Source organism: Poecilia latipinna, unplaced genomic scaffold (assembly GCF_001443285.1).
Source record: "Poecilia latipinna isolate Pla-1442-1.1 unplaced genomic scaffold, P_latipinna-1.0 Scaffold498, whole genome shotgun sequence".
In the NCBI taxonomy this organism is placed as follows: domain Eukaryota; kingdom Metazoa; phylum Chordata; class Actinopteri; order Cyprinodontiformes; family Poeciliidae; genus Poecilia; species Poecilia latipinna.
The window spans coordinates 197,171-217,369 of record NW_015113114.1 but is presented as its reverse complement, the minus strand read 5'-3'; the positions used below and the strand labels follow the sequence as shown (position 1 = coordinate 217,369).

Sequence of the window (20,199 nt, the reverse complement as noted above, 5' to 3'; positions counted from 1 at the left end):
GAATTCATGTCTAGGGCCTCTTTTTGTTTTGGCCACCATAAGACCCTGGGAAGCCCTCCACCTTCCCACCTTCACCTCACAGCGTTTTCCTGCCTGTATTGACCAAAGTCCACATCCACAGTCTGCTCACCCTGCGCCACACCAATACCAGCCTCCAGATATAGAAAGGCGTCTGTTTCGATTGCATTTATATATAATTCTAGCAGGAGAGGAAAAATATGTGGTACATTAAGTGTTTATTACGTTAGCCCATCTTTAATGCGGAATATTTGCATGTTCCACATTAAAGATTAAGATGATATGCAGACAATTACACTGATGATGATTGCGATTCAATACTTTGCATATCTCTGTTAAAAACAAACATGTAGATTTGATTCCACTGAAATAATAATTCTCCTTCAAAATTGGCCCCAAGTAAAATAAACCATTATAAACATGAGTCGTTTTTGTTGAATGACTGACCGACCTTTGTCCCCAACAGGATTCAGGAAAAAGTGTCTCACACCAACAATTCTTCAGAGGCCACGAGTCGATGTCTGCATGAAAACAGTGACTGCCCTTCAAAGTGGATGCTAGCACAGGTCAGACTACAGCCACCACCAGAAAGGGAGGCATTGCTTTTTTCAAGGCACATGGTGCCATTTTCTGGCACAATGAAACAACTATATCGCATTCAGTTGTTATAAATATATATAAAACATGACTTCAAAGACATTTGATTTTGTGACGCCTTGAAATTCGGCCTCTGTCTCTTTAAGAAGCTGCTACTCTTTCCAACACTCCACTTTAAAGACAACAGTTTTAAGGAGCATTGGACTGAGAAGCAGATCCTATGATGAGCTCAGCAGATGCGCAGTTCCACCAGGGGTTTGCCAATTGCTGCTGCCGCTAGTCTGGAGAAGCTGAGTGAGGAAGGCGAGGTGGAGGGAGAGGAAGAGGTGCTCTGTGAGCTCACACGCTTTTAAGAACCCCTGAATGGTTGCCAAATGAGATTGGAAGAATCAAGGCAGTGCACATGTGCTTCTGATGAGGGAATAAAATTCTAGTATAATATAAAGCTCAAAAAAGTTGATCTTACAGAATATTTCCTCTTTAACTTCTCAATAACCATGTAAAGAAATAATGACATAACTTGTTAAATGTAAAATTTGTTTAAATAACACGAAGCGCAATTTCACATTCATTTGAATTTAATGCCTGCTCTGTATTTACCATCTTAAATACGGCAGACGTGGCAACATCCTGCCACCAGGCGCCAAAGCAGTTAAAACACTGTAAAATATGCATCACACCTCTATGAGGCGTAAAGCTGAACGGCTGTGTGTGTCGTTTATCAGGGGAGGAAATTACAGCAGATTGCACTATGGGACGATGGCAGAGCCTGAAGCTACAGGCCACTTCCTGACGAGACACTTGGATTCTGGCATCTTGATGATGGCATTTTAATGTGCACCAATTATGACACAGAAAGGCACAGAAGCATCAACACTACATTATGGCAACTACATTAGCTGATGATGGAGTCCCGTTTAGTTAAAATAATACTCTGTGCTACGCTGCAAAAAACTCTCAATTATTAATTCAAGTGTTGATTTGACTGTTCATTTCCCCTGAGCTCAATCTGACTAAAGTACAGCAGGGATGAAATGACTTTTATTGACGTTTTAGTTTCTAAATAACACTGAAGGCCTTGGGTGGTGCATTGATGAATGAAAAGCTTCCAGACAATCTAGTTTGACGCACATAATCAAATTGGTCATTTTCCCAAAGTACTAAACGTACCAACTGTCAAACGTAAAATACTCACAATGTTCATGACGGCGAGGACGTAGTCCTCCACAGCTTTGCTCCCGTGATGGTCCACCATTTTGGGATCCGCCACCACTAAAGTCTCCACCCACTTCTCTCTGCTTACAGAGCGCTGATGAATTCTGTGCCTCCGCTTGTGATGGCGTCGTTCCCACCGCTCCCGCTGCCTCTCGATGTCCTCAACACTCTGGAGGGTATCTGGAGACGCAAGGATTTCAGAGTGTTCACACATCCTCCGACATGAGCTTAGCTGTCTGGGTTATTCTATGGTTTTGGACGGAAGAGCGTTTCCTACCAACTGATGCAAGTTACGACAAAATAAAGGAAGTGGACATCCTTTCACTTCTAATATTTGAAGGACAAAAAAAAAATGATCTCACTTTTACCAGGTTGAATGTAATAAATCCGAGTCAAAGTGGACACACTGAATGTTGAAAAATGATACACCCAATGGCTGAATAGGTTACACAACCTGGTTTTAGTGTTGTGTATGTAACTTTATTAGCTTACATACACAGCAGTCTGTTGCTGTATTACAGACTGCTATAGGAGATCCTTTCTCCATACAATCATCAGAATCGACAACAACTCTTAAAAAAAAAAAAAAAAAAAAACTTAGATGGCGTATGTTACAACATTTAATTTCCCTTTGAGATGAACAAAATATTCACTGACTCCATCACCGTGCTCAGTGGTTGGGAAGAGGTGCCATGCCTCGTGGCTAACTCATCTATGTTGGCATCTACCCCTCCAAACAAAGTCAGACGTACTTAGACTTTTTTGCAATTGCCGACTTGAACACCGTTAAAGATGTCGACTGAGGACTATAAACTTAAAAGCTCGGCTCTTGAGTTCCAATTAGGCTCAGCCTGTAGTGAACTTGCAGAGAAGGTTTTCAATTGTTTTGAGTGTTTTCTACTTGAGAACTAATCTCAAGTAATCAAGGAATCTAAAGTGATTGCGAAACGTCATTTCTACTTGGCGTTGTGTAAACACACACTTGTGTGAACCAGAGTGACAAGCCAACCGAACTCCTGTTTCGCTACTTGCTTCTACTAATTGGGTGTTTTTGATAGAAAATACCTAACAGATACTATGACTCTTATGAAATTAGACTTGTATAGCGCTTTTCTGGACACTCAAAAACACTTTACAATTAAGCCTATTAAAACAGGGTGTACTTAGTTTCTCTAGGAGCAGCTTTGTTTTTGTTTGCTAATCAACAACAGTGTAGCATGTGGATGCCGATGTCAGACTAAATTCATATCACTGTATTTTTACCAATATTTTATCGAAAAAGAAAATCTAGATATTTTTATTTCAACAATTAAATTAATTCATTGTAAAATACAATGATAATTTTTCATATATATATTTGAAATAAAAACAAATGTTTTTCTTTTAAGCATTCTTTTTTTTTTTTTGTATGAGAAATCAGGTGATTTTAAAGCAGAGCCTCAAAACTGAATTATCAGTAAAATGATGAGAATCAAAATACCCAACACCTCAGAGCAGCATGAATTTATTTAACAGCATGCCTTTTTGTGTTGATAGAAGTTCAACATCAAATGGAACAATTTACATATTTAAGGCATTTATAAACATCTCATCCTTCTTACCCTACAAAGTAATTAACCCTTTTACTCTGCAAAGGACACTTTCTGTACATTATTAGCAAAAATGCTTCATACAATGCACGTAAACAGTCTTGGAGCTGCTTGTTAGATTCATATGAATAAGGACGAGTTACGACCAAGAACACCAGCAGCACATCGAACCGCATATCTGGAATAAAATCATTAAAATAGACAAACAGCTGCGAGCAGTGCTTCAGGGATCAATGAGAACAGTACGGGCTCGCTGAAAAAGTGATACAGCGGAAACGAATCTTAAGCTTAAAGACAGATTTAGAATAAATTTGGCAAAGAATATTTATAGCAAGACAGCAGCTAATAAAGTTATCCCTTTTCGGTGGATTAGTCAAGCCGATACAGGTATGATGGCTTAAGCGTAATGGAAGTCAAAAAAGGGACTTAAATTAGATTTCCTCAGGGGTTTTACAAATCCTGGAGGTGGAAGCATCAATCTTGAATTGTTTTTTGTTTTGTTTTTTGTTCGTGAGCCAGAGTGCAGATGGACTGCTGTTTTAAATACAAACACAAGAGGAAAGAAACGATGAGCCTTACATTAATCTCATACTAGACTTATAAAAGGATCTGTAAAAACAGTACAGGCCTTCTACAGCTACTTTATATGTAAAGTACATGGTTAAAGAGGTAATATATGGAAAAGTTTAAAATGCTTTGTGAGCCGAGGCTTCAATAAGGTAGGAATATTACAGAAACTATCAAAATGACCCCGATTTGATCATTTGCACACATGTTGAGCCACATGGACTTAAACAGCTACTAAAGGCCGTCCGCATGATCCGTTTCTTGGCTTCATGGCTCCAGGCAGAGACACCTGCACACTTATAACATGCCTGTTTCTGAGCGATGAGATGTGTAAAAGTATAACCAAACGATCTGCGTGAAAACGGGCTCGAAAAGAGTAAAAATACGTAAAAAGAATAAAAAAATCTAAGGAATTGCGAATGCTATTCAGCAGTGTTCAAACTTAGAGGAGGGACAGAGACCATTTTGAAACAAGGTCACAGTCGTGAAGCAAGGCAAATTGCAGCCACAATTGTTAGGAAAGTTCTTCAGGATAAAAAGAGGCACACAAAAATCACTGGAATAAGAAAGAAATGTCAATTTCAAGAATCAAAACTACCTGAAACTTGAAGAAAAAAGAGCTACTATTACTATGCAAGTGCCAGAGAGCTGCCTGCCTATAGCTTGCCAAAAACCACAGAAAAAACCCCCCACTAACCTTGATGAGTCAAATGTTTAGATTATGGTCACGCTACGTTTGGAGAGAGTTTAACAAAATGCACATCATAAAGTACACGATTCCTACTGTGACACACTGAGGGAGATCCACTGATGGTGTAGAGGTCTGAACCAAAAAGAGATCTTTTTTTTTTAAACTGAAGGAAAGCATCTGGAGAAAAACTTTCGCACTTCTGGCCAGACTCTGTGCATATGATGCATTTAAACGTTCCAGCATGGTAATGGTCCAAAACAGAAGGCCAACTGGATCTTTCAGTAGATACACCAGGAAAAAGGGGGGGAAGGTTGAAGAGTGGGCTTCTCCATCTACTAAACTCAAAATCATTTATCCATTTCGGGGAGGTCGTCTAGGACGGCCCAGAGATTCTCTGAAAAACCAGTGAAATAAAAAAACATCTAAAATTTTGACAGCAATGATTATTGAAAACTTTATATGCAAAAACCTGTTCATTTAACAATTTTAAAAAGCATAATGATGTAAATACAAGAGATACAAGTATAATTCTTTTTGAACAGAGTATCTTGTGAACTGTGCAAAAGTTTTGAATCATCCGTCATTTCTTATAGATTTCACTTTCAACCAGTAAGACTTTATAATGATCAACAGTTGTCCAGGGTCAGTACCCGACCCTTTCCCAAGGAGGTTATCTGCCACAAAAATAGTGAATAATAGAAAAGTGTGTCAAAGGGGTTCAGCAGCGGCGCAGGCGCAAAGCACAACCCATCTATGGAGGCTTTGGTCCTTGAACCGGTTGTCACAGGTTTGAGTCCTGGCCTGATGACTTTTGTCACGTTTCCTCCCCCGCCCCCCCCCCTTCTCTCTCTTTACCCACTTTCCTGTCTGACCACTCAAATAAAGCCCACTAGGGCTAATAAAACCTTGCTTGGTAAGACAGTTTGGTTCTATATGATTGGTTGAATATATGTGGAACCAAACTGTTGAGACAGAAAAAAGTATTTTAGATCAAAAACAGGGAATCCCAAAGAGCCAATAGCTGAAAACTTTGTATATAGCAACAACAAGTGAATCACGATGAATCTCTAGGGTCCTGTGTTGAGGGATCTTTCTCTTTTTTTGCTGTAGGCAGTTCTTTTTTTTTTTTTAACTCCAGAAGCTTATTTTATACAGGACTTGTCCTCTACCCAAACTTTGGTAAGCTTAAGTTGCTCAATATTGTGTTCAGGTCAGATAGAGGACAGAAAGAAAGCTGCCAAAATCAGAAGGAGCGTTGTAAAAGCCCAGAGAAATATTAATAATGATCACATTCGGTTATATACACATATATACTTTTTTTTTTTAAAGTCTAGTTTGTGTGATGCATATTTTTAAAGAAATCATTCATGTAGCTGTAATTGGAATCTCCAAATTTTCAACATCTTAAACTGAAATGACTGACAAAAAAGGCTCCCTGAATGTACTGGCTAAATAGTAATAAAAAAAATCTGTTTAATCTCCCAAGGTTTTTAAACCATCCTTCAAAGTCAAGTTCAGTCAGCTCAGAATTTTAAACAGCTGATATATGAGCGTATATATGTATATTATTCCTCAGACTGGAGCCAATTATTACCCTGCGATGAGCTGCAGAAAGAGAGAGGATAAAGCAGGCGTCCTTTTGATTCACACAGATCAGCATCAGCGGATTAATCCGCGAGTAAAACTCTTTCTGCATGATGTTGCCTGCATCTTTAGATTGTTCCTGAAACAATCCGACAATGTTAAGGTCTAATCTCCCACCGCAAATTCAACTGGGTGAAATCGGAATAATGTCAAATAAAAATGCATGACTCATGATTTACTTTGGTTTCCACAGGTGCCGTTGAGGCCCGGTTTCCCTGAGACGGGCTGGATGACTGGACGGCGGACAGGAGGAGACGCGTGGCGTTTGTAGATGGCGTGGGCCTGAGGTGCTGAGGTCTCAGCGCTGGACTTCTCCAGAGGCTGAATGAAAAACTCCTCGTCAGACAACTTAAACAGCCCGGTCTGCAGAAATAAGAAAACGGAAACATTCAGGACGTTGGATTTAACAAGACCATTCATGAAAATGTCTTCCACAGGATCTGTGAGCAAAATCTAAAACATCAGTGGAGTGTGTAGTTGTGCAAAAAGGAGGACAATTTGAGTCAAATATTGAACCGGGTTACCATGAAAAGCTTGGGTGGCATTCTTAGTATGGCATACAAGGCAGAGGAAATTTGGTTTTTTGTTACGGTCCCATTCAATGAAACGATGCATATTTATGAGTGGGTATGACAATACAAGAATTATGGTAATTTTTCATCAAAACTCAATTAATCATCATCACAAATAGCGTATTAAGCTTAAAAGGAATATTCAGTCAATGAAATTGTAAAAACACCACAACTCAGGAAGCTTTAAAGGAAGTTATTATTTTTATGTGTTTTAATAAAAATCTGACAATTACAACATAATCGCCATACTGCATTGAATACAATCACTCTTGTTTATGAAAATATCTACATATATGTTACCATTTCCAGCTCTATTTTCAAAGTTCTACGAGGTTCAGACTATTTTCTTTCAAGCCTGATAACAGAAACGAGTCGGGAAGCTTGATGGAGTCATACGTTTAATCTCAAATTGTGGCATAAAACCAGAAAACTATTTTTTTTAATAGCAAAATGAATCCTAACATAACCTATGCTATACAGAAAACCAAAAACTGTCTGCTGGGGAAATGTCATGCTTTTGAAAAGCTAACGCCTCACCTATTATTGTAAATTATTGACTTTGCTTTTTCGCTTTGAAAATGATGCTAGGTGGCCATTTCTGTGAGGTTAAAAGCTAAGAGTCACCGATAAGTGCATCAGGCTTGAATGGGTTAATGACAGCTAAGTGCAACTGAAAGTCGGTGATCTTGACAGCTTTCAGGCTTTCCAGGCCTCAGGAGCCACAGAGGGACCCGCGGCCTTCACAGCACCTCCTTTCTTGGAAGAGAATACTCGGCGGGAACCAGAACGTATTTGAGAGGTTTTAACGTTTTTGTTTCTTCATAAAACTCGATTGTACACCAAATGAAAACATTACTTATTTTTCCATTTTGAAAACTAAATAAAACCATTCAGTTATTACTGGTTTTATTGGTCTTAGCTAAAAAAAAAAAAAAAAAAAAAGGCAATTCCATTTTAATGTAGGCAGTAGGAATAGAAAAATTTTAGAGGGTTTTATTTTAAAAAAAATGCATACGACACATAATTATTGTTCCCCCACAAAAATAACTAGTGTCAGAGATAGTTTTGTAATTTTGGGAGTTTATCTTTTTTAAGTGTAAATGTAGCTAATGAATATGTTTTACCAAGACCCATCATATCAAGTAGTTGCCTTTTGATTGCCTAAAATCTTCAAATTTAAGCTACAGTTTGTAATAAAACCACATTTTCGTATAAAAAAAGTTTTAGTTTGTTTTTTAATTATGCCTTTTTAGTCAGTCTTCTGACCCAAATGGCCAACTTATAGAAAGAAGCATTTGTTGAACACATGTAATACGCAAATATATGACGGGTAGAGAAACATTCCCAAAATGACTTCTGTTTCTCTGAGCTTTAACTTTGACGTGTCAAACATATAAGCAGACCCATGCTAATGCTGGCTTCACAGACAGGCCAAGGTTTTGTGCTTAGCCAGAGACCCCAGAACATTTTACACGACTATCTGATGACTTATGCCAGAACACTCAAAGTGGTGGATGATTTGTTTCTCAACAAGTTAATCTTTCAAAATATGAATAAAATAAAAATAAAATCAGCAGCAATAGTTCAGAAACAAATAACCTTCTTCCATAGCCATGTCAATCATCCCCAGGACTAAATCCTATAGAAAACCAGCAGGATAAGCTGAGGAGTCGATGAGATGAGACCCAGGACCCCCTGACAATCCAGAGATTGTGCAAAGACAAACAGCAGAACAGTCCCTCCATCTGTAAGCTCCAGCCCATCTTGACACTCATGACAGTCGTCAAAGTGGCATTGGTGTTTCTCAACAGGAGAATTTGGTTTTCTTCCTAGTGTACTCAGATTGAAACCTGGATATTTCTAACACTTTCACTGTCAGATTACAAAAACGCAATACAAGTTTTTACCAATAAACTGTAAACATTGTCTTGTAAAAGCACCTATAAGGTAGAGGAGACCTGATAGCATGCAATACAGACTGATTTTTCTACAATTATATGAAAGATGACAATCAAAGCAGTTTGTGATCGGCAAACCTCAGGAACCCTGATAAAGAATGGAAAAACACAACTACAAAAGCTAAATTTCCGCACCATAAATTACAGTGACAGGGACAGCAGAAAACAATATCAACGGCCACTTTTCTTCTTTTCCTTCTGACCATCCTGGCCTTATATTTAATTCCCGTCCATCGCCTGCTCCGGTTAACTCTCCTTCAGCTGTCAAGGAGCTCCCGTGGAGCTCAGACAGGAGGGCTGGCATACTAAACGGACTACAAGGTGAACGCTGAACGGTGCGCGAGGGACGGCGACTCGCGTCACCAACAGATTCAGAGACACACAGGAGTAGCAGAAATGTGATACGAGCGTGTTAAGAAGGTCATTTAAAGATCTTATGCATTAGACACATCAGAGGAGTCTTTATAGCTGGGTTTAGTAGAGAAGATCCTTTTGTTCTTATATTAAACCTACATGCCATCTAGCATCAAAAGTTACTCAAGTGAAATGGAAAACATTTCAACATTTGTATTAAAGATCAGGCTGGATTCCTTCCACTGGACATGTTATGCGTTCCTCTGTTGGAGTGTTGTGTGTTTATAAGTAAAGACAACGGTTTAAAAAAAATAAAAAAGGCATCTGTGATGCCCGGACTGATGCAATGAGCGACAGGTGGAATGAAATCATATCAAAAACAAATGCTAAATAAATGCTGTTCTCGTTTCTTCTGCAGTAAAAGGGGAAAAAAAACAACAACAAAAAAAAACGCCTTCACGCTCTCCACTTGTTGGTGTGCCACAAGTGTTTGTAAATGCCGACTTATCTCTGCGCCGCTGTTGAAGTCTGCATCGTTTAATGCAGCAGAGTTCTTAGTGGATAGTATTCCTGGCATGACCCAAAAGTTACAAGCATAAGGTGTCTCCTCTTAGAAGTTTTCATTTTTGATGGAAAGATACATTTTTATAAGTAGGGGGTAAACAGGAAAATATCCATGATCCATTTTTAAGCTACACTGTCAACAAGTTTCAAGTGTCTTAGTGAGGTTTGGGGGGAATCTCTTCACAATAAGGCTTTTCATTTCTAAGAGCCGGAATGGTGCAGATGTGTTTTATCCGGTGTCAGTACTGGGATGGAGAGAACAGGAAGTCAGCAAGGAAAACCTATTTTGATGACGGGGAGTGCAGAAGTCATAATAGCCTTCACACTGCAATTAGGTTTCTCCAACTATCCCAACACCCAGACATATTTAAACAGTTTTAAGGTGCTTGATACTGTATGCAGGGCATAACAAGAAATGGCTGGAAGTCAAATAACATTTTTTACTTCTGTTAGAAGTCAAGTTCTTAAAGCTGCAGTTTGTAACTTTTATAAATATGTTTCATATTTTCTTTTATGTTTTTGTTAAAACTGTATTCAGTGTAGCAGTAGGTAGAATCTGTGAAAAAAACAAAAAACAAATCGAGCTCCTCTGCCTCCTTCCTGTTTTTCTTGTATCTGTGGAAATATTCCGCTCCCGGTCAGAAGCAACCAATCAGAGCCAGGAGGACGGACTCGGCTCTGTCAACCATGCTCAATGTGCTAATGGCAGAAAAATAACTTACCGTTACAGGAAATCTGTTTATCCACCATCATCAGTGGTCATGCTAACGAGCCTGAGCATCAGGCTCCTGTATGGGGAAGCCGAGAGCAAGATGGAGGGAGTGAGCAGTGAGTACACGAGGGTGATTGACAGCAAGTCCCATCTCCTGGCTCTGATTGGTTGTTTCTCTGCCTTAATCCTTAGGTTGTTTGTCAACCCTAGGAAATCATTACAGCTCTGAGTAATTATTTTGTAGATTCTGTGAGCATTGGTCCCAGCTGCAAAAATTCATATCAAAGCCATTAAATTCTGCTACATAAATTTTTGATCTATTTCAGGCTCTGGTTGGGAAAAGTTATTTGTGACCTCAAAAAATCCACGATTTACAAATCATTTGGCATGGATGTCAAAGTTTTATTTAAATTTACTGCTATTCTAAATAGCTGTACAGTATGAGTGAAGCCATTTTTCTGGACTCCTGGATCGCAGAGGAAAATATTAAAACATATGAATAATTGTTCATATATTCTTAACCAATTTTATACACTTTCTACTTAGTAGTGTAATATTTGCTTTTTTCTCCAACCGGGAAGTGGGGCTAGAGATGCAAATTAGCAACTTCACTATAATAACATGTATTTACATGCAAATGTTAATATGCATTGTCCCATTTTTTTCTAAACAAACTGAACTAAGATAAAAGGCCAGTACAAATACCTGAAATCAAGACAGTTCTATTAAGAAATCCTAAGATCAATTTCTGCTTTTACTATTTGTGACTTGGTTTCAGAATTGTGTTCATTTCTTTGGACACAGAGTATGTACGCACCAGCACGGAGAAACGAAATGACCAAAAACAACAGATTGATTTCCTCTAGAGATAAATGATGACGGAGACATTTCAGAAGATTTGTGCATTGTGTTTAGGAATCTGCTCCACCTCAAACAAACCTACAAGAACAAAAAAAAGAAAAGAAAAAACTCCCTGAACAGATGGTAACATCTGAGCTACCTGCTCTAAACCCCACTGCTCATCTGAACACATCTACTCACTAAGCTACAGCTTAGAAAACATCTGGTAAAACTTTTCAGATATTACAGGTAAATCTCAACATTTTGAAAATTAAATCAAATGCTTTTTTTTCCCCCTCTACTTTAAATTGTTCATTATAAAGAAGGAAACATAAAGTTTGTGCTGCTCCAGCTGGTGCATCCAGCAGAGGCTGACAGTCTGAGCAGAAACAGGAAGATGACGGAGGGTTAAAGTCTCTCCGTGTAAAGTTTTGTAACATACGAAAAAATTAGAATGGAAGTTGCAGAGAATGAATTTCCAGGTATGTGTGTATTTTTACTATCAGCTCCCAGGCTCAAATCTGGCTTCAGAGTGACAGCATAAATCAACCGTCGTCCTCAGTGAGATCAAATGTGTTCTTATGTGGGTTTTTGGATCCAGCTGGCAGCCTGAGCTCTGCCAGAGGAGCAAGAAGCAAAGTAAACAAAGTCGAGCTATAGCTTATAAGTCACTGAGAGACGTTGGTCACCCAGGGGTGATTACTGGCGAGTAGAGACAACGCCGGAATCCAAACATGCCGTGGAGGCGTCTGCAGGTAACTTTACATGCCACTTAATATTCTGCGGCCACCCAACAGGCTGCAAATTGACTGCAGTAGGGATTTTAAACCATCACATATGTGCTTTACGGTTTGATCGATGTGCAAAAATGACGGAAAAAGAGAAGGAAGCTGAGGAACTGGAGGTACTTTTTGATCCGCCTCTATCGCAGCTCACGCCTTTCTAGTTTTATCACAACATGTTTATTTTAGGCGGACTGATTAACATTTGCCTTAGGTGAACTTTCTTACAGATGTAGCTGTGAGCAACTGACAGATAAACGGGGGGAGTAATTGGATTTCTGAAAGCGTTGAATGTTGGACACACCCTGATTGAGTCTACATGTTTTGGTGGCTATGTTTCTGCTCATTCATGTCACCTTTGAAGCTTTGCACAATAAACTACAGTTCAACTTGAGGATGATGTCGAGATTGAGGATCTTAAATCAAACTGTAATGTTTCAAATTTGGGTTGCAGGTCTTACGGTCAGAAACATAAGCCTTGGCTGTAGTGTTACTCTCTTATTTTATCTTGTGCCTATCTGCTTGTATCATTACTGAAGTCTAAAGTGAGAAATGTTAGACTTCACAAATGGGATTGTGATGAAGCTGTTCCACGAGTGACGAGAGAAAGAAGAAATGTAATCTCTCTGAGAGAACAGATATACGAAATGCACAAATTTTGATTTTATTTTCAGACGGCCCAAACATCGCCGTGGTTGCATAGCAGACCGTCTTTAATGAGTGTGGCCACATCAAACACTTTACGCAGTTCATAATACAAGGAACTGTACAAGAACCGTCTTCAGGTCTGACCCCAGCTATTCTTAAAAGAGAGTCTCGCTCAGGTAAGTTGCTTAACCTCATTCTGTCTTTAAACACCCTGTAGCTCTCTGAGGGGCTATAACAGAGATTAAGTGGTAAATCAGCAGCTACACCTGTCAATTCAGCTCTTGTCATTAAACAGAACCAGTACAGCAGAGGTGATACAGATGGCACCTCAGTCTCTGCCAATTAAAAACCAAAACGGCTCAGAGCAACAGTTCACATTACCGATCCCTCAGTGGAAAGAGAGAAAGCACTAATCCTGCAGATTTATGAACATTAGTTAATGTATCTTAATATTCCGGCTTACTATTTTGTGGACTTTTACAGTCCACAAAATACATACATTATGTATTTGCAAAGTATTTTACCTATGCTGTAGTATTTCAGAAATAGCCAAATTATAGCCATCTGTTCTCCTCGTTGTTTGGCCACGCAATTTCAAATCTGACAAAAGGGAAATTTGCCGAGAATATATTGTGCTGCGTTGCTAAGTCGCCCTGCGAAGGAGGCCAGGAAAAGCAAAAGTGCTTATTACGCATATTCCAGAAAAGGTGGGTGAAAAAGAATGATATAAAGTAAAAGTAAAGGTTATAGATCATATTCATTATCTTCTATAGCTTTTTATGTAAATCAGGAAAGGAGCAAAATAAAATTAAAATATTTAATTGCAATAAGACACTGTGACGTTGCAACAAAAGTGACCTACTGCAACAAGACAATTCAATGTCATTGTAAAAAAGAACAGAACAGACGTGGGGCGAATGATTATTTTGATAATTGATTCTTCCATCAATTATTCTGCCTACAAATTGGAAAAATTGGCACATTCTGCAGATTTTAAATTAGAGAAAAAATTCTTTTCATTTTGTAAATATTTAATACCTCTTAATCAAAAATAAACATCGTATAATGTAAAGCGACCGCTTGATCGTCTGTTGCAAATAATACATCAGCAGACTGGGTTTAATACAAGCTTGTTTTTTGTTTTTCTTTACATAATTTGAAGTTAAACCTGAAACTTGAGGAGTTCTGGGTAGAACATATTTACAGACAAATGTTTTTTTTAAATAAATATCTTAAATCTAAAATGTATAAATTTTTGTGCAGGTTTTGCTTAACTGCTGGTCTGAGTATTTTGATCTTTCAGCAAATGGGCATTTTTAGGTCTGTGTGCTTCAGTTAACGATTAATCCGTTACTAAATTAGTTGACAAATATTCTCAATCTTTTTAGCCCTAAACAAATTAAATGTTTTTTACATAAAGAGAGTCTGAAAATTTAATTCAGTGCATGCTTACACCATTTGAACAATGCAACAGCTGTGGTTCTTGGCATAAATTATACTAGTGTAGTATCTTTCTAAGTTTTATTTTGTATGGTTGCCCCCTCCACCACATTCACCTTTTTTTTTTTTTTTTTTTACTTTGAGCATCTGCCCCTTTAAAGGTCTTAGTCCTCCTTCAAGTAGTTAAGATTCAGTCCAAAAGATGTTGCCATATGAAAAGATCACTGTTCGCTGGGACGGAGAAAATGATTTGGACTCCAGGGAAAAATGAATCCACAGAGCAATTGAGCAGGATGTTAAAGTGGATAAGTCTGATTTCCAAAACCCTTCCCACCGGAATCGTCTTTTAAAATAAACACAGGCAGCACACACCCATTGTTAACCAAATGAATCTCTCAGGGAACTGCTTCCACTCAAACTGCAAAGACGTTTCCTCAAACAAATATATGGAATCGATATTATATCGACTACACACTTCATAAATGCACTGAACCCAAGCAACTGTAAGACAGACTTCGAAATTACGCATCACGGCATGTCGGCGAGGAGCTGGAGCTACGTATGGTAGGAAACACCTTTCGTTCAGGCTTTATACCATCTAAACGCCCCGAGGCAGTGGAGAATTCATAAAATATCCAAACATGTCTTGGTTTTATATTAACCAATTAGGCAAATGTTTTTTTTCTTAACTGACAACTGGCTTAACAAATTATTTAACTAAACTTTAATAAACTGCAGGTCAAAAATAACGGACTGCTAAAGAAGCATTTCCGTTTTAAGAGTGAAAGAAAACGAGGTGTGCTCAAACAGGAAGTACATCTGCTTCTTACTTTGCTTTGAAGACCATTTCTAACAGCATGTTTGCTCCACAGAAAGTTTACACTCAAGCGAGAGAGAGACAGGAAATATATATGTATATAAAAAAAGTTCTCAGACGGTTTCCAAAGACTGCTTTTGTAAACGGGCAATTAGCTGGCTCCTGGAAAACAAGAGTTTCTTTAAACAACAACAATCCAGCAGCTGAAGCATAAAAAGAGATAAAACAATAAAAACTGTACCGTGTTGTACAATAGTAAGTCTAGCTCACTATATTCCAATGAAATACATTTTTAAAAAAAGACAAAGGGTTCATAAAACATTTCTGAAATCGTTAAACAACATCCAGTGCAATGAATGGCCTTGAGAAATCCCCCATTAGCAAATAGAGTCCACCTGTGTGTAATGTAATCTCACTGTAAAACCAGATGTTTGTGGAAGTTTATTAGAGAACACGAGGAAACAGCAATCAAGATAAAAGAGCACAGCGGACTGCTCAGGGATGAAGTTACGGAGAATTTTAAGACCGTGTCAGGTTACTAAACCAAACCTCAGGCTCTCAGCACCTTAAAGCATTCTTCCAGTCATCGTTTCCAAAACAGAAGAGTACGGCACAGTCCCAAACATGCGAGACATGCTTGTCCACATAAACAGACAGGCCAGGCAGGCGGAGGATTCATCCAAAGCAGCCAAGAGGTAACCCCAGTGGAGCTGCAGGGAACCACAGCTTAAAGTAGGACATCCAGGGAACAGAACAGCCATTATTCAAGGCCTCCACACAGCTGTGTTCGTTTACGAAAGAACGGCAAGGAGAAAGCTGGAAGAGGTCACTCTAAAGATTGGCAAACGTCACGTGGAGCACACAACGTGCATCCAACTGAAAACCTCGTTCTCAAGGTGCGGCATGTCGGTGACCGCATCACGCTCTGGGCACGCTTTTCTTCAGAGTTGATGCAAACGCGGATGCAGCCGAGCTCAGAGGAATCCTGGAAGAAAACGAGACAAAAGCAGCAAGAACCTCGAAAGCGGCTTCCCTCACGAGACCGAGGCGATGGACCCTGAACACATAACCAGAGCTACAAAGGTTTAAAGTCAAATTACTTATGTGTGATGAAACTGACCAGTTAGGATTCGAACCAAAATCAGATAAGGGATCTCGATGAAGACCGACATTCCCAGACACTGTGTCTGGGTGCTCAGTCATACTTAATGAATTAGGATATATTCAATAGTATTACTCTGCACATGAATTTACTGACTGAAACATTATCTAGGTTAATTACACACACTGTTTCTGTAAATTATGATTTTCATCTAATGAAAATATGAGATTTAGGATTAGAATACCTCAGAACAATTAAAAAAAAAAAAAAAAAAAACTAACAAGAGAACCATAATGTGGGATTAATGAAAATCAATCCCATGTTTAATACCTACTTAAAAGGCTGTTCATCAAATGGCATATTCTGTCATATTGAATGTGACTGTGTATTCACGACACTTTTCAGAAACTTGTGAAAATCATTTTCCTCCAATATTCTAATCATGGCCCGCTTTGTGTTGGTCGATATTACTGAAACAGCCACTACACATTCTGCCACATGTGACAAAATACATAAAAAGCTCAAGCAACGCATATTGCTTTCAGCTCACAGATTATTTCAGTGTTGTAACTTCAGACACTGCAGTGAGATCAGCCCAGAATGTTTCACACTGGACGTTTGAAGGCAGGCTGCGTGAATATTAACAGCCACTGATAGCAGGTTTGAATCCGACGCTGTAATTTGAAATCCTCCCATTTGCATGTTTCAGACAAAAATATGCAATAGCTAGAGGGCAGATTTAATACAAAGAAATATTATTACAGCATGACGACAATCCTTCGTCTGATCTCTGTATGTTATTTTCCATCCGTAGCGTTTGGGTCTGAAAAGGACTGAAGCAATAATGACATTTTTAGAGTATTTACCAAAACATCCTCGTTAGAGGGACGCCATCAGAGAGCAGCTTCCCAACAAAGGCATGCGTGGACTTTAGGGAAAAAAAAACAAAAAAAACAGAATACCTAGCCTTGTGTGAATTTTTAATGACTCTCTATCGCTTGCAATCTACACAATCATTAAGTTTGGTGTGGCTAAATTGCGTGCAGCCCCGGCTGCAGACATGGCGCTGGATTAATTGGAGCAGAAATCACCAGCTGCATTTTGAATTAAGTTGATTTACATTTAAAATGTGCAGAAAGTGCCCCACGCTTGGCTTCTCACTCTTATCTCGCCAAACGCGTTGAAGGGTGAACTCCCGTCAACTCAACGCAGTTTAACTTTGCGACCCAAGTGCCAGTGGAATAATGTCAACATGTCAGACCATGAGAACTAAACGTCGAATCCTCTGAGCAAAAAACAAACAAAAACAAGCTATTTCAGACGGTGTGTGTGTTTCTGAGATTCAATTTTTTTTTTTTTTCTCATTTGCTAAATTATTGTTTTAAGTTTTTTGTTACCTAAAAGAAAAACGACATCTTTTCTGGTATTGAGTTTTAGCTGCACTGTTTTACATCAAACACATTTCAGTATTAAGGTTAAAGTAAATCTGCGTTTGTAATAAGTGACAGTGTTTTGCATCACTGTCCCACTCTTCTTAGCAGATTATCAATTCAGCCAAACTGAACGGTTTCGGAGCTTCACAGTCTCGTTTAATGGCAACGCCACAGAACCCAGATCAGATTCAAGTCTGGACTTTCATCGGGCCACTTCAGAACCTGAACTGCATTTTTATCTCGTCGTTGTGAAGCGGATGTGCTGGTGTGCTTTGGATCGCTGTCCTGACGCTTAACCCGAGTGTTTTTACGCTTCTGTTTTTTGTAGAAATGGTTTTATAAACATTTCCTGACAGAAGACACAGATTTAGTTTCAAACAGGTTGGCCCCAATTAATCTCTCTGAAAAGGATCCAATTGAAACTGAACCTCTTACAGTTGGTCCCTCATTTAAAAAGTGCAAACTATATTTTCACATTAGGCAAATAGGATTTGGATTACGGTTTTTATCTTATAAGTTATGTCATATTTATATTGTAGTTGATTTAACTTACTCAATACTTTTTAAAAGTTCGATTTAAGAAAAGAGTTCAACTAAAGTTTTGTGAAAGGTATATTAAAAAGAAAATAATAAAAAAAGGTCAAGATTTTCAGTCAATGTAAAACAATTACACATACAAACTGATGCTTGAATACAAACGTTTCTTTTTTCAATAGTTTTTTTTTTTAAATATTTAACAAATAAAACCAGCCAAGAATAAAAGAAGCGATCAGAGAACAAGAGATGTATTTCTTTGCCATTATCCTGCAGTGGGCTGAAACGTTTAGTAAATCTAAGCCTTAGAAAACTGCTTCGTTCAGAACATTGCAGATTTTTTAATTATTATTGTGATTTTTTTTTAAAAAAGTAGCCCTAGTACTTGAAACGTTGTTTAATAAGGTTGTTATTTTAATCCAAAAGCAGCATGCAGAGCTGAGCTGCTCTGCACAGTTGCATATGCTCAGTGCAACAGAACAATTTTAATTAACTCACAAAAAATAAAAAGAAATAATTTCATCACAGTCTTATATAAATCTAAAATGTCTAAGCACACTTTAGATTCTTGATTTATTAGAAACCATCTACATACAAAACTGTGAATTTTTTTAGTGAAGAACTAAACCCAACATTACTAGAACTAAACCTGCTTTGTGAAGGTTTAGTTCTTCTAAACCTGATTCTCCTGGTGGAACTGAGTATATGATGAGTGATTCAGATTATACTTGATAAGCTTTCATATTAAAACAAGACTGAATTAGATGACAGATAAATCATGAAGGAACGGTTCTGAAGTAGCATTTAATTATTTCTAATCAACCTTTACAGGTAGAACAAGAATAAAAGGTGGATCAAGTTAAGACACAAGGATGGGAGTCTGTGTCTTCCTTAAGTAGAGGAATAATTTGAAGACAAAATTGTCTATTTGTCCTGAGTCAGTCCTGCAAAAGTAAATGGCACATCTTTGAAATGTTAATTTGCTGTCCTTACAACAATAAAAACGAAATCTGTTGTCTTACAAGAATTTTCCTTCCCTCCTTTGGATTAACCGCCTTCAATTTAGATATTCTTCTAATTTACTTGAGCTAATCCTTTTCTAAATTCGAAGGGCTTTATGACCGACAGGTGCAATAACTTTTACAATATTTGCACGTGAGTCGAATTTTACAAACAGATTCCAACTGCATTAGTTGAGGTTATTCAGAGATAAACAACAACAGCTTCTGCTAAAAATCCTGTCGCACCATCATGAAAGATGCAGAGAGGGCGAGGGGGTCAGGGGGGGATAAAAAAAAAAATCAATCTTTTACATCTGATATCTCTGGGTTTGACAGAACGCCCAAAGATTTCTGGAGAAAGTTTCACGTTCAGTCGAGAGGTTTTGAACCGTCTTGGCTGCAGGCTTTCAAACCCTGTAGACCTGGTGGTGGTGATGGCATCACGCTCCGGGGCCGGTTTGGTGTCACTGATGCTAGTGCACCACATACAGAGGATGAAATATTAATAATGATGACTGCCTACAAATTCTTCTTCTTCAACTTTAAACCTACAGCCTATGTGGTTGGTGTAAAAGAGCAATGATCCAAAAACATATCAGAAGTGGTTTTATAAAGAAGGCCAACTTTCTGTAATGACATTAACATGCAGCATAAATGTTGAGGCGCAAGCTGCTAAAAGAATGTAATAAGATATTAATAGTGGAGTATAAATATTGTCCTCTCTGTACATAAGATATTAACACCGTCTACATTTTTAAAATCCATATCAAGTTATAATTTGTGCAGCCAATAGTTTTTTTAAATCATTAAAGTTTCAATAAATCAGTTTAAAAAATATCGTTTTGACACTCAACCGTCTGATATATTTACCAAGACACCATCAGTTTCTCCTCCTCTCTCCTTTTCCCAAAAGATTCTAAAAATGCAACTCTGGCTTCTTCATGAGGAGGAAATTGATTATTCTAATCATGGCTGATGAGGCAACGCAACCTTTTTTTATTTTTTAAACCAGCTGGGTCCGTAACTAACCTGCTGAGGACAAACAAAACAGATACGCACAGACACCACTGCTGGATGCAGCAACAGTGAAAGTCTGGCAAAGCATCAGAGGAGAAGCCCCT

At 38.3% G+C, this 20,199-nt stretch overlaps 1 protein-coding gene across 2 annotated transcripts in view; it reads right to left on the bottom strand.

The window, feature by feature from the left end:
- Window positions 1–20,199, bottom strand: part of adamts7 (a disintegrin-like and metallopeptidase (reprolysin type) with thrombospondin type 1 motif, 7) — a 154,169-nt gene that overhangs the window by 118,389 nt on the left and 15,581 nt on the right. For both annotated transcript variants that reach the window (XM_015040163.1, XM_015040164.1), the window contains exons 3-4: window positions 6,501–6,684; window positions 1,811–2,010 (exon numbers count right to left, since the gene is read on the bottom strand). In XM_015040163.1, coding sequence (XP_014895649.1) covers window positions 1,811–2,010; window positions 6,501–6,684 — 384 coding nt within the window. The remainder of the gene's footprint in view (window positions 1–1,810; window positions 2,011–6,500; window positions 6,685–20,199) is intronic.